Source organism: Lineus longissimus, chromosome 5 (assembly GCF_910592395.1).
Source record: "Lineus longissimus chromosome 5, tnLinLong1.2, whole genome shotgun sequence".
Lineage (NCBI taxonomy): Eukaryota > Metazoa > Nemertea > Pilidiophora > Heteronemertea > Lineidae > Lineus > Lineus longissimus.
This window is the reverse complement of record NC_088312.1, coordinates 2,777,232-2,792,975: the sequence shown is the minus strand read 5'-3', so window position 1 is coordinate 2,792,975 and position 15,744 is coordinate 2,777,232. Positions and strand designations below refer to the sequence as shown.

Below are 15,744 nucleotides of genomic sequence, written 5' to 3'. Positions count from 1 at the left end.
CTGAACAACTAACCCGCGATGATTTGGGTATGTCCATCAAATGGCAGCATCAAAAATGCGTCCCATTGTCACCATCTTGGATTTCAAGATGGCCGCCGTCAAAATACGCCCATCCTGGTGAGGCTCATACTGATAGCATAGAGTCAATATGCGTACTCATTTTTTACATCAGAACTGCAGATGTGGACTGTCTTACATGTTCTTTGTAACATGTGTAAGGACGAGTTGCAATGAAAAGAAGCACCTGGTTCGGTGCCTCTTGCGATCGTCCACTGTATTTGGTAAGGCAACCACAAACAAGTTTGGTTGGTGCAAAATACTGAAGCAGTCGAATCACATTTCCTTGTTTAGTTTGAGGTTTAGAATGGAAATTGATACCTCACTGTCGATCTCGGTTGTCTAACCAAATCATTCTTGGGTGGAGCTCTCATTTCCCCCAAGCACAATTTGCCCTCTAGGTGATTGGTGGACCACCAGTATTAGCCTGAAGTTCGGTATCGATCTTCCTTAAACGGAGGTATTTTGCTAGGAAATGTGTTACCCGACGATTTGTTTCATGCATTCCGGGAGAATGGATGTATCCTTCCCTTTGCGTGGGCAATAAGTTCCTTCCGACGGACGGGACTGAGTGACGCTCGGCGCCACCATCACGCAAGGGGCGTGCGTAGTGATACACCGATACACCATCAGTGGGACGTCAAGCTCCGACAGTTCGTTGAGTTTTGACTTGGACCGAGTATTCCTGGCGCGGACTATTCGAAAGACTTGGATATCAACGGATAATTGTCAAGGTATTTTTGTGGACTTGTATATAACATTAAGAGGTAAGTGTGTTTCCTTAGCGGGCAGGCGCATCGCTCTGTCGTCTATCTGGCTGCAGAAGTATAGAATTAGAAATTCCGACATTTCAGATGATAGTCTTATATGAATATCATACTTAGACAATACTGCCTTTGTACATGACGTCTAAGATGAGAACGAATGAAGGTCGTTCCGCAATATTTTGGCGGATTCCACCAATATATTTTTTTCCCGTTGATCACGCATGTCTCGAACCGTGACTTCGTGACGTAAAAGAGAACATTTACCCCCTTGCTAATAATATCGTTCTGGCGGCGTGCAGTCAAGCTAATTGATGATGTGATAAGAAACCGACGATTGTCAGTTACTTACTCAATTAAAAGACAGAGACTCATGAGTTCCTGCCTTGATTATTGCTGAAAGCGTCCATTGTCTACGCTAATAAGATGGTAGATTTTCTCGACTTTTGATGCAAAAAATATTTTCCGTATGGCTTACTAATTTTTTTGAGGATTCTTTTGATTACAACAAGACATGATAAGGACACACTGGCACGTTTGGAAAATGACCGACGTCGAGCCATAACCCGTTTACCATTTTGCTCGAGCAACCTTTTTGGACTTTGGCCTCCGCAAAGATAATAACACTAATTTACGGTGTATCCGCGAGATATAAATGTGGCCTTTTCGATGTTGTCCGCAGTTATCATTGGAATTCAATCTGCAGGAAACCACAAGACGGAAAAATCGAAGTATTTATCGACAAGTGAGAATCATTATGGCCAATAAGCGCTGGCTTACAGATGACCGTGGCGGAAAGTGGTGTCAAATTTAATGTGATTACTAATACAGTGGAACCCCTGTAACACGACCAATCATGGGACCGAGATTGAAATGTCGCGTTACCGGGATGGTCGCGTTAGTGAAATCACGGCAATAGGACCCTTTGGTCGAGGTGAATTTGGTCATTGGGACTGCCCAATCCAGTGGTCATGGTCTGGGTACCCGGGTGGTCGTGTTACCGGGGGCCTTGTAATGGTAATTAGTGCGGAAACCGTTCGGGACCGGCGATTCTTGGTCGTCATAGCGGGGTGGTCGCCGAACGGGGTTCCACTGTATATCGTTTTTCTATTGTGATGCATTTGCATATATAATGTAAGAAACCAAATTCATTCCTGACGTTGTGCGGCTGTATGGCTGCATCTCAAAACCAGATTTGACTTCAGTATTTAGCTTGAGGCGTAAGAAATAAAGATGGCAAAGAGAATTTCACTTTCAGCCCTGAAAGGCAATTCAAATATTGAATTGCCTTTTATGTAATCGCTTTCTCATTTACCAATGGAAATCCATAAATTCTTGCTTTGAGACATTTCTTTTGGAAGTGAAGTATAAGCTTACAAGTATGTTAAAAATGCGAATGCGAAGTCTCGAAAACAAATTGAATTTTCTTTGAGAAGTGTGGACGACCTTATGCATTAGATATATCTTGAATCAAATACTCAGAACCGGTCTACCATAGGTAAACCTCGAGTATTTTCAAGGTCGGTTAATACCACCGGGCATTGGCATACTGCTTGTTTCCAATTTCCGGAGCGGTTGGCATGCTCACTAATGTCTGATGATCGGGGCAATAGACTTTCCGAAAGGCATTTCTTTTGAAATATCATTGTCATCGAGAGCCGTCTTACTGTCATATTTTCTGTCATGCCAACACTGAAAAAGAGCACACAGCGCTTGATTATGAAACGGCAAAATGACATCCTGTCATTTTAAAGTTGAAATTATTGCGTTTAATGATTTGAGAATCAAAACAAACAGTGTGACCGACTCAGCTCTGACAACAAGCGGAAGACAGGTATATAAAACGACCGTAAGTTATTGCCTTCATTTGACTTTATCCGCGCTCGTATTTTTTGCCTGCCTGTCCACTTACAGCAACTTTAAAGTCATTTTCCAGTTTGGCTGCTCCAAAGAAGGTAATAATGATAATCCCAGAAAATAATTTTCCCATGATTAACAGCATCGGCCTACTACAGCGGAGTAATAGTAGTGTGATGATGCGTTCTTGCTAATATGCTTGAATGGAGAATGGGACTGACGATGGAGTTGCGTTGAAACAACCAGCATTTTCACTACAGTACACTGGGACTCAATATTGGTCCCGAAATCACTGCTCTACCCGAGATAAACGAATACCTTTCGCAAAGCAACGAAAGATTCAATGCTTTCGAATGTCGAACGGATGTGCCTGGACATCTATTAGATTAAAAATGGTCACTTTATCTCAAAAAGCCGGAAAAGGCCGCTCGCAATAGGCAAATGGAATCGATTGAGGCTAACGTGCCCATGTGGTTCTCTTTTACCACTAATGGCCGTTTAGTCCTACGTGCCCGTTCCGTTCAATGTTGGGTAATGAATTGAATCACTGCGCCAGAAATGGACCGAATTACTAACAAGGTGAAAGGACACAAGCTGCAGCAAAATTGGATCGCTTCGGGGCAAATGATTGGTCCTAGCCGGATTCTGACTTAGTCAATTACTAGAATCACCTGCCAGAGATGAGCAGAAGCGACGATTTTTTTCCTGTAATCATTTTTTTGCATGATATGCTGGTTAGAAGACGACTTAGCATTCCTCCATATAAATGTCATTCATAATGTGAAATGGCTTTCTTGATTTTTCGTCTGGTTTCGGGGTTTACATCGGGGAGGACCAAGTATCTTTTAAGTTTAATGGGAATCAGTTACAATTCAAATCACGTGCTGGCTGTTGACAGGAAGGAACATTCTCCTAAAGTAACTGAGGCGTTCATGTAGTACGTTTTGAAGTTATGTGTCGTGTGTTCCAGTCTTTGAATACAATCTACAAATAGTGATGTACATGTATAACATGTATAACATGTACACGGCCGTATAATCAAATGTTAACCTTGCACAACCAGTTCGGATATCAGTTCGAAGGTCAAGGTCACGCTTCCCATGGGACTGAAAGGAAAAGCGAATTTCAGAAACCTTGCTGGTTCAGGATGATAGTACGAAATACCTCGATGGTAAACATTACTTTCTCCCGGATGGGATACCCTCAAAAGTGACGCCTCCTCTCTCTAGTAAGACGTAACAGATCATGTACCAATCTATACAAAGCATTGCCATGCAGATCTAACAGACGACAGGGTGGACCTGGAGCACTCTGGCCCATTGGCTCAGCACTAAAGTGTTGACCAGTTGGGCACACGTACATTAAATGCGTTGCAGTCAAACTCAAAGTAAAGTATGCAAATGTATATCCGTAATTTATGGCGTTAACGTAATCACAATACATACAAGTAATTACATTGTACTTGTTAAAACTATGTTGGCGATAACACGCAGTAAAGAAGACTAAGTGAAGCTTGATGAATGATTCCACTGAACCGTTACTAGTTGTTTTAGAAAAAAGGTTAAACGGGTAGAAACGACAATTAGTTATTTTGAAATATGTCTGGAGGTTAAATGTGAACTCTTTAGGCCTAGATGCTTGGAGGGAATCTGATCTGGTTTGTTATCACCGACCTACTTTCATCCATGCTGAGCCGCCGACTACATGCAAATGGCAATGCATTCAGAATTTCCATCATTTATCTCCTCCACTCCCCTTCTGCTTCCTGACCCTCAACAACCATATCTTGTCTTGCAACCCCTGCAATGGCTCGCCATGGAAGTGTTACTTGCAGACAAAGAAATAAACCTGGACAATATCTCGAATACGCCGAAGAACGATGGCAAACGTCTGGCCAAGTTGCCCCAAGTTGTAATTAAAGAGTACGGTAAACACGGTCCTGAGAAACAGATCCTTTGTCAGTAGATCAATGTGTAAACCCACCAAGTTGACATAAGTTAACCATTAAACTGCATGTGAGGCTGGCTTGGTGAACGAATGGCTGTAAGGCGGCCAAGGAGGCGTACTTCTGTAGCTTTTATACCACCAGGTCCACAAGGACGTCTTGATTCCTCTCCGTTGACTCTCCGTGAAGCCGACGCCGACATCAGCATTATCGTCCAAACATCGGAAACTCACTGTATTGGGTATCAACCTTGAACTCTTGAGTGTTCCTTTCATTCTCGCTCTCAATATCCGTCCGTCGTATTTTCACTGAAAAATCTTTTCGGACATCATTTGTATAGTGGCTCGCGGATAAGGTGTCTCGTGTAGTGGTGATTCGATATCATCAAACGTTTATCCTTCAGAAAAATTTAAAATTTCTTTTTCTTAAAGCTTTCGTATTTTCTGAAAAAGTGCCAATGTACGGCAATTGTGGAGTAGGATAAGATTTATCATTGGACATCGACCCATATCTTTTCTTCTCTCTGCTTAATCACATACTAAGTGGTGGAGAGCGTATTCAGTATCTTACTCATTAACATGAAGCAAGTAAAGGAAAACGCCTTCCTAACAAAGCGTTATGAGCTTCAACATCGACATTTGACTTGTGGCTATGTTATATAAAAAATGATTACGACGCATTACGTGTCCTTCAATCAAGTCCAAGAAGCATGTCGACAAACTTAGGTCATTGCCAACATACGTGTAATTGGTGAAGTTGTTGCACTCAGCTTAATTGGCACCAAGCATGATTGCTCTGAGGCCGACAAAGACGTCTATTGCTTGTTAATGTGAACGAAAAGAGATACTCGATACCTGTAATCAACAACACAAGTGCTCTATCAGATTAGTACTTGTACGTTTGCCGAAGACCATCACGGAATAGATAACGTGGACAGCTTCTGTATGTGGCCGTAATGGGAGGAAAATACAGAGGTTGCGCACCCTTCGACTCCTACACCGACTCCATTTCCGATGTTGGTGATATATTCGATTTGATTTAATTGACGAATATCTTCATATTGATATTCACACCTGCACATACACGATAATATTTTAAATTCCAACGGAACTGTGCATAAGAAGGAGATAACGAAGTCGTTTAATCCAAGTCGTGGGTCATCATCCCGACTTGAAAAACGACTTCATCATGCATGTACGTCTCATGCACAGGTCCGATCCTGCATTTGAGATATTATTGACAAGTACCCGTAGTTTATCAGCGTGAAAACATTCGTCAGTTCAGTTTAATCGAAGTTGTGAGCAGACGGCTGTAGTTCACCCTCAAATCATAGTGAGAGTCGTATGATACGCATTTAACGCCAGACTGCCACCCAAAGCTTTATTGCACTCGGAGCATTCCATCTGTCGAGAAGTCTTGTTTCCCTAATTTTCTGTCATCTAGTCACATCATACTGTTTGAGATAACATCAATTGTCAGTTGAAGAACCTCTCAAGATGCCTGGATTACTTTCGAGTGGTTTCCTTAGCGATGATTATACCCACCCCCTGATTAATGTGTGTCACTCAGGTTAGACGATCTGCAGAGGCCAATATTGGACCATGATGGACTTTGTCTAGTGGCCGAGACTTTGTGTTTAGTCACGATATAGATACAGGCAGTGCCATTATGGTTTTATGGTTGTGCGTGATGACAAATGTAGAAGATACTTAACAAGAAGTGATTCGGTACGTATGTCCATCATAAGAATGTTTTCCATTGATCCGGCATCCGGCGTGGTTTGTGGGAAGCAAAGTATCATGAAAGACGTCAACTGCACGCCGGGCCCAACTGCAATATGGCGGCTAATTTTGAATTACATGTACCAAATAATTGCTGGAGCCTAGCGTACTTTTATCGCGGCTGTAACAGCAGCCGGAAACGCTCGAGTGTAAGGCTTTTTAAAAAGCATCCTTAAGGTGTTGATTAGAGCCCCTTTAAGAATAATGTAAGTGATTTTCTTCGTGAACTTTTTACCAAGATAAAAACTTACAGAGTTGTGTCAATAGTCTCTCGACGTAAAAAAAACCCCGCTTTGATATCCTCTGCCATATGCTTCTCAAACATATCGCCATCATGGGCAGCTCTACCGCTTTCTTTGACAGAGGCGCCAGTCTACATCCTTATTTCACTTTGTGTGGCTATGTTTTATGACGGGACAAAGTCATATCATCAGTTTCCTTTCATGATGAGTCCATTAGCGAAATACACCTGTCGATATCTGTTTTTAGTAGACAAGGCGAAAGAGTCGGTTGATCAAAGTAGCATCTGAAGTATAAGAATCCACTACTTGAGTTAAAAGGGACAACTCGATTACGCCACTTCCCTGGCATTCAGGGGTTGTCTCGATCCAAAACGAGTTTCGGCTCTCTTATTTATCTAAATACGCTGGAAATTAGAGACAAAAAACGTCAACAGTGATCGAACGTTTAAAGTACACGCACTGTTCCTTTAACGTCTGTATTTGGGTAGTCGTGTTTGCACATTCTATTTTCTATTTAACAACCATTGTCTTTTGTTCGTTCCCCTCTGTGGACGTGTAGTGTATCATTAAAGGCAATGTCCCGCCTTATCAGTATCCCCAAGCCCACTCCAGCCATATGAAACCCCAGGAAAGGGCTTCTAACGATATGATCACCGTTATGCTAATGCATGTGCAACGTGATGTGCATAATTTGAGCAGACCAGCAGAATGCTTTACCTCTACTTTTACCTTTAAGTACGACTCAAGAATGCTCCATAAAAAGGCATCCAGAACGGCGATACGGCGTTGATCACTCATCGGAGGTCGAGAGCCAAACAAGGCTGACTTTTATTTTACACCTTAATGGAAAACACTTCAACACATTCATAGAAGTCCGCGGAGTCGTCAGTACACTGACTCTTGATTTACACATATTAGGTGTCGTATGCCCGATTCAGTCGCAGGGTTAGTGCACTTACCCTGGTTTCCCCTAACCTCAGAAAATTCAATACCAAGCCGAGCGTCGCCTGGCGAACATTGCGTACGAATGCGTCTGCCATCATAAATGTTCGATAAGGCGAACTGTATATCCAGGCAATTAGAAAATTTGACCCGAGACCCAATATAGCTGGCTCTTCAAGTTCCTGGGAATGATACGATCGGGTATTTTCTTTATTGAACTGCCAGAGTCATCCCCGCAGCTGCTGACTCTACACGATCGTTATACGACCAGTCTGGTATATCTTGAGGCGCAGCCACCTTATCCCAAACGGAATATTGGTAGAGATCGTTCAGTGATGAAAACAACTAACCCATTGGCTGAAGATCTGACTCAATGGTCTGGAAAACCTGAAACTGGAACGATAAAGCTGTAGTCTCGGCTGAAAATTGAACTGATAAAGCGCGGAATCCTTTGGGACTGTTCACCCTTATACGATGTCTATCTTTACCATTCAAACTGCCCAAATTCCCTAACTTTCCAGTGCGTACTGAAGTTCCTGCCTATAAAAAGGCTCCATTAACAATACCAGAGATCAGTTCAGAATAGTGTGCACAGAAACAGCGTACAAAAGTTTGTCTCTGGACATTTGCAGTGGATTTTCTTCTCACAGGTGAAGTGTAGTTGCTGCTACTAAAAGCAACTTGTCTTGTTAATCTATCTTTCCGATAATATGCGCTGTTCCACCCTAGACAATGGAAAGATGATGTAATCAGAAACTTCACTTAGGCTCTGTAACATAGCGGATCACGATTTTTCCCTACTGACACGCAAAGAACAACTGAAAGTATCTCCTCTGCGCGATGCTGCTTCGCTTGGCATATTGAACAAAACTCCAAGGTTGGACAAAACAACTAAACAACATTTCAAAGCACAGTCACGAACAAGGTGTGAAATTGTATGCCGCATGATTCATATACCAACATTTAAGGCTTGGGATTCCCTTCTACATAATATCTATAATAGGATGACAATATTGACAGTGGCGTTCTACATGTATGTATGCCTTGTCGTTTGCAGCTCTTCGTAAAGATTGTGGAACCTGTTTATCGTAGTGATCGCCATCGTGTCATCTTCTTCAGCAGCATCTTGATAACATTCATTTTTTGTCATGGTAATCTTTACCATCAATGTCACTGTCATTGTAAATGTGGCCTAGTACTCTCCATACTCATTTCCACAAAAACGGCGGGCCTGGGCCCGCTTGTTTTGAACATGAACGTGCCAGTGTGCGCCATCCCTTTGCCCACTCCCCTGCGATGTACGCTCGTGAAGAAAATGTTTGAAAGGGATGGAGGGTCCCTTGGTATTATTTATTCAGCGAATATATACCAAGGTATCATGTGGTCTCAGGTAGCCGTATTGCCCCAAAGGGAAATCAATTGATGAGGTGCAACAAGAAAACGAGCCATCAATGCAGATCACCAGAAGCCACATGGGCGTGAATGACCTTTATATTTTTGATTGTCTACATCGTTGATGAAACTGGGGTCAGAGAGGGGAGGGGGGAGGGGCGACATGGAGATTAAAGGGTTCTTATCCTGGCATGACCATCACCACCACTTGGAAGACGACGATTTTTTCCGCCTAATGCATCCGGAATTCAAAATACGGTGTGCAGGTGTACGTAGCCTATTCATGTGAAAATGTTCGTCTGCTTCTGGTGAATCGAAGTTGTCCATAGACGTCTGTTATTCTCAAAGATGAAGTCGGGGTGGGAATCGAAAATGATACGCCTACTAGATGGTGTCATGAGTCTTTGCAATATGTATAACATCAACTCAATGATAACACATAGGACACGTGATGAAGGTATCAGATCGGACCAATATCATTCCGATAAAACACCATGGGTGGCAGACAGAAGCAATATAAAGCTTGTCAGTTTCAGGTAACCGACGGGGAGGGGGAGAACATTCCTATTGGTCTATTATTAGTATTGTCATGCTCTCGGACATACGGCAACCTCTATATGAGACGGAAATGTGAACAACATTCTGCACCCGAACAGGAACCAATGCAGGCATATACTTGTATCTACAGGCGATAAAATATGATACATGTACTAGCAGTTTGCACCCGATTTTGGAATTCGATTAAGAGATAATTTAGACATATCAAAATAAGTTCCTTAGATTAAATACTTTTGTGTAACGATGATGAGCAATGTACTGTACATGTATCTATGTATTCAGTCTAAATGCGGAATATTCCGGAAACTTCCTAGTCACAATTTCCTGGTCCGAGGGTTCTGACGAGGAAAGTTAGTATCAATGGTATATTTTGTAACAATGATCTGGCTGAGTCAAGGAAAAACGTTCGAGGTGGATATTTAACCGACCTCTGTCCTAGGTTGGAGGATAATATGTTCATCATCAATCTAATGCAAATGTAGAGATTTAGAAAAAAACGAGCGAAAAAGAGAAAAAGTTCCTTTCCTTTGACAGTTTATAAGCCACTGACCAATAACCTGTGCCCACCTGCATGGCTACTTCCACCTCCGTCTGGGTAAAAATAAGTTACAGAGATAAAGTGGCATGCGAATAGAATCTTTAATATTTTTATCATGCTTTTCCCCGATGGTCCATATTTTGTGAGAAGGGGAGAGGTGATACGATTTGAACCCTAGTGGACCACGAACGTGATGAAAATAAAAATGCATTTTCAAACTGCGATATGAATGCGTTGTATTATTGGCAGGGGCCTGACCCGAGCGACAAAGAACTAACTCTGTTGGATAACAAGGGGGGGGGGGGCTTCCAAACACCATTAGTCTGAAAATAGGCCAAAATCTGCATGAAAAATACGTTTTTGTGACACGTGGTGTGTGTGTGTGGGGTGGGGGAGCGGTAGCGGTTTGGAGTACCGTACATGCCGCTCAGAATACGGAGAACGGAAATCCTCCTCGTTCCTTCAAGGGAAATATATCATTCTTCATTGACAAGTTCGTAGACATCGTTCATTTGGTGTCACAACTGAGTGTTTGATGTTTTCGCTGACTGGAGCCTTCCTTCCTGTGCATGCTTGACGAGGAATTTATTGAACCGTTTAATTCAGATTGATCGGACACACTGTTTAAAGAAGATATCCGAAAGATCCATTTGTGGAGTTGTTCTTCATTATTGCCCTCCTGTTTTCATCACACGCAGTTTTGCACTGTCACAACCCGGGCTGCATTCGGCTCCATTTTCTTGCAGACAGAACGATGTTCTCGAATGCATCGAACGCGTTTCTCTCGTCGAAAACATGCTTCGTACATGTACTTCGTCGTGCCACGTACGCAAGAATACAAGATAGTTGGTTGATGGTGTGATGAGATTGAACTTGACTGAAAGGTACCTGATGTGATAGCGGAAAAACAGTTTCTCTTGATGATCCTAACTGACAAATTGACCAATCTACGATGCTCCAAAGTGAGGTTTTTCGAGGAACACTGAATATTGTGATCGGGATTTACATACTCCATCCGCTACCCCAATTTATATGTCAATATACCATGAAGTTGCTGCTGACGCCGGATCGACGATGACATGACGCTTGAGATATCTATGATCCCAATGAAGAACCTGAAGAACCACAATCGATGGATTGCTCAATACGATCTCTGAGCACAGAGATTGAGGTATCACTAAATAAGGCAAAAGGAGCAATTAGTAACACATGACCCCGCGTGATGAACACAGAACACAGCCAACAACAAAGCTTTCATGTTGAGAATTTTATCAAATGTCTCAAATGCTCAGGTTTCGTGTTGGCTTGGGCTCCGAATCTTAACAGAATTCTCATTCGTGTAAGTCAGCTGGCGGCTATCGGAGCGGGTTTCGAGCATGTCTCCGCAGAATTATCTCCAACAAAGATAGTTGTTAATCCTTTATTTGAAAAGTGGACAGAGTTGCACACCTACATAATACACCTTTTCTCCCAAATAGTTTTGCCTCATAGCTGGTGCAACATCCCAGGTCGCCTAGTCTCGATTGCCGCCATTCCCCAAAGTAACCCAGAAATTAGATTTTGTGGGTTTGAAGTTGGGGAACGTTTCACTTAACAAGATTATGGTATACTTTCTAATGCATCATACACCACATAGGGAATTCTATCCTCACGAGCAGGCTCCTCACAAGGAATTCGAGCTCAATTTGAGGAGTAAGTACACAAGCATGAGACAAATATTTATTGAGTAATTCTGTCTATGGTGAATTCGTCCTCTATAGACCGAGCTTAGGATCCTGTGTAGTTTCTAGGCAAACATCATACCCCAAGTTCAGTGGCCTCAGCCCTGGATGATTGGTGACATTTGTTTGCTATCGACCAGACAAAACTGCAGTGCATTTTCTTCTACATCGTGCGATGCAATTCATGCTTGAAGAAACTATTACTAGATGAACACTTCATTGTTTCATTGGAAGACTCCAACAACACAAAAAACTTTCTCCTTTCCAAGGACAGGTCAGCTCGTCGAGAAATATTATGGTGACATCTCGGCAGACTCGAAGATCGCCAATACGGTAATTTTTACCACTGCGAGCTTATACCTGTGGCTGAGACAGAATCCGTTTGAAACAAACGATCGAATTTCAAGTATTTGCAATTTCAGTGATATCTTATAACTCAAACAAATCCTACCGGGCAGGAATGCGGTAACACAGGTATGTATCGGGTATGCTCATGGCAGAATTGATACTAGAAAAGGCGTATCTTTTTTCAAAAGCGATGCATTGCCTCAACGCTATCATCGCCTCATTTTATACTAGACCAAAGGTTGGTCAAACATAGATAGAGTACAAGTAATGTCCGAAATCTAAGATCATGGACTTTACTGATAGTTACCCTTTACAGCATATGTGATTGGAAAGACAGTGACCCTGAGTTTGATCTGATGATGGTGTACGTACATGTACATGTATTGTAATCAGCATGATCAAAGGCCCTCATAACATCCGTAAAAACGTCAGCATATTCCTTCTATTTCAGTATCTAGGATACGACATGGATTCTTTGAAATATTGTACACTGCTTGATCGACCCACAAATCTTTAAATTGACATCTATGCTTGAAATTAATCAACACATAATGCTGATTAATTGCAAAAGGAGAATGACTATCGGATCAAATCCTGTTTACCGGAACATCAATGACTTTCCGGTCATGCTTTGGCCACTGTGAATAGCTTAATGCAACGCCAATGTTTACCATTTACCCAACCCTACTCAGCGATAACTGTTAATCAAGTGTCGGATTCTGAGCAAACAGTTCTATTCTACTTGTGGATAAGAACAATAATTAGTGTAGAAGACCAGTCATGTTATGAAAATATGGGAACAGGCGGCACTGTGTACAGTTCCTTAAAGCATAGATACTTTTAAATAGACCTCCCTACGAAGACTAGTCATGTTGACATCTTCTTCATTTTTTTGATAATTAGACTGAACTGTGGTGAACCCGACGATTTCATTCATGTGCGCAGGTTGCCGAATTCCTGACGCTTGTAATATGTCGCTTGGTCTCTTCTTCCGCCACGCAGGAGTCACTTTCTGACACCCTCGACGAAAGCGAATTAGGTACTCTGCATTGGTCCGAAGTCCGTTAATCGAAGCAGCCCACACATCATAGTTTTTATTGCCTATTCTTGATTATATGTTATGTAATAGCGCAAGAAATTCGAATGCGTACGAGTCGTTCCTGGGGGGTTCCAACTCTCTTAAGTAAAGGTTAACCCCTTAAAAGTTTCTACAATAATGTAAGAGTGAACCATATACCACCGGGGTATCGAACCTTCGAGGGAGGTCAACAGGAAGTGCTTGGTAACGATGTTTGTTGGAAACCTGCGAACTCCAGCGAAATGATTACAAACAACACGCATGCGTGATTAGCGTGGACCGCGTCAATTTTAGTGACGTCACGTTACCTACTGCAATCTCCGATATCCCCCTTCGGAGCGTACGCGCGTACCTGTTCAGCGAATACAACGCCGTTGACTCTGATCGCGCTCACACTTCACATGTCATCTGGCTGGAATATGAGGCAGGATTGAAGTTTGATCAGGACATTCTCTCATTTTTCAGGCTTTACGCACGGGATACCGCGGGCACCATGCTCCTCCGTATACTGCAACTGGTGCTGGCGCTTCAAGTGGTTTATCAAATACAAGCAAAGGTAGGCAAACTTTAGACAACTTTGATTTCATGATTGTTTTCTTTTTCTTACGATTTAATTTTTTCTGTATTCTGTCTTATAGCGGAAAAAAACAAAAGAGTAAGCCGTAACGTCTTATAGTCAGTTCTCGATGAGAATTCATGCTTGCGAAATATTTATTTATTGTAAGAAAGTCGTCAGTTACCACACCATCGTAATGGCTACTGTAACACTGGTAATACTACGGTGTCTTCATTTTGATGAACAACTATTAAACACCTCACATCTGAACTACATTATCAATCATTTTCTCTATGGATAAAACGTCCCGGAAGTTGTGATATGCCCTTAGAGCAGTATCATTTTTTATATATATGGTACGCTTGAATTTGGATCAGTGCATTCCCACATGTCAATTCGTAATTTGTTCCAAGAATCCTCATACATAATACGTTGCTGTTGGAACTTCAGCAATGCGGGTGTAACACAGTATAAGAGTCTCAAGTGATACTTCTAGTTATTCAAAATACCGAATATTTCACCTTGCCCCTCTTACATACTTTCCGTGCGGATGTTAAGCCTTACAACGATATGGGCTCTATAAGGGTATTGTGCACTCTCGAGACACATGGAATCATATGGCTATAAACGAATGTACACAACATGATGTTAAAACAGTGAGCGAGGAAAGGTTATACCCCTGCTATCATTTTCAATCCATTTGTTTGAGTATTTGAGTATATTTCCCCCAACTTGACCTCATAACGTCGACGCCCTCGCTGGCGTGAACCAATGTAACGACAATCGATGTCTCCGTCCCTGGAAGTGTACTATCTATTGTTTAGTGATAGACTGAGATAAGATAGGAGACACACTACCTTCGAATAAGGGCGAGGAATACTTTCTTACCCGGACACTCAATCTAGTGATCATATACGGCACAGTACTTCGTTTTATAGCAGCACATCTTTATTCCGATGACTATGGACTATTGGGAAGGGACACGAATAGTATTTTTTCCCTCCGATCCGTCTCATATAATAGATGTTGAATAAGATTTATTTGCAGAGTAATAGGTAATACAAAGATATTGCGCAATATATCAAGATTTGGAAAAAATACCAATGAAATTATTATCCATTCGAAGTTGCATTAGGGAGTGCCTGTACTCTTGCGGATAGGAAAATTCAATAAAACAAAGTACGGCAACCACAATGATTTGTAAGAACTCACTGACACTCAATGTGTAATTAGTTTGGCATGTTTGGTGAAATTTCTATTACCGAGATGACACTTTAGATGTAATACGATGCACTGGGTAGACGAATTATTTCTTGAAATCAATCGCAAGATACAATCATACTGGAGTCAGACATTTGTTGATTTGGAGTGTTGTCGTTCATGAATAATTGAACCAGTGCGAATCGATCCCGGGCCCATCGCCCATATCCGCGCTCAACTGTCGGGTAATCTTCCTCAGCAAGCTTCCTTGGGGTTCCATTGACACCACTTTGTGAAATAAATTAGAACATTATTGATTCGTTTCACTTTATACACTCCAGTTTTACCGATAGACTTCTTTATGAATAAATTAACACGGAATCGTATACGGAGGCCACGCCGAAACTTCATTGCTTAAATCAGGGTCAACCCATCGTATAGAGCATGTTTAATGGCATCAAACGAACATCATTCTGGAGCCTGAATCGTATTCAGAAACCTTCTTCGAGCGATGAAACTAAATTGTTACTTTGTTGACTAGGTTGTTATGATGGGACAAATTGAACATATTCCGGTTACCCATTTCCTTCATACGCCAATCGATATTTAGATAGATTGTCTCGTCGCTCCGTTGAAAGCCAAATAAGAAAACACGTTCGTACATGTATATAGATGTTTATTACTACATGTAGTATACATTATTTCAATCATGCCTGATTATATCTCATTAGGAAAAACGAATTGTACTGCTAGATTCAAAATTCA

General features: G+C 41.8%; 1 protein-coding gene across 4 annotated transcripts in view; it reads left to right on the top strand.

Annotated features, from left to right (window-relative positions):
- Positions 1-604: 604 nt before the first annotated feature.
- LOC135487687 (tryptase-like) overlaps positions 605-15,744 on the top strand; it is a 50,264-nt gene continuing 35,124 nt past the window's right edge. For 2 of the 4 annotated variants that reach the window (XM_064771728.1, XM_064771726.1), the window contains exon 1: positions 13,541-13,779. In XM_064771728.1, coding sequence (XP_064627798.1) covers positions 13,717-13,779 — 63 coding nt within the window. In that variant the 5' untranslated portion in view covers positions 13,541-13,716. Of the gene's footprint in view, positions 825-13,540; positions 13,780-15,744 lie in introns of those variants that run through there. The other 2 variants (XM_064771727.1, XM_064771729.1) reach the window with 2 other exon arrangements.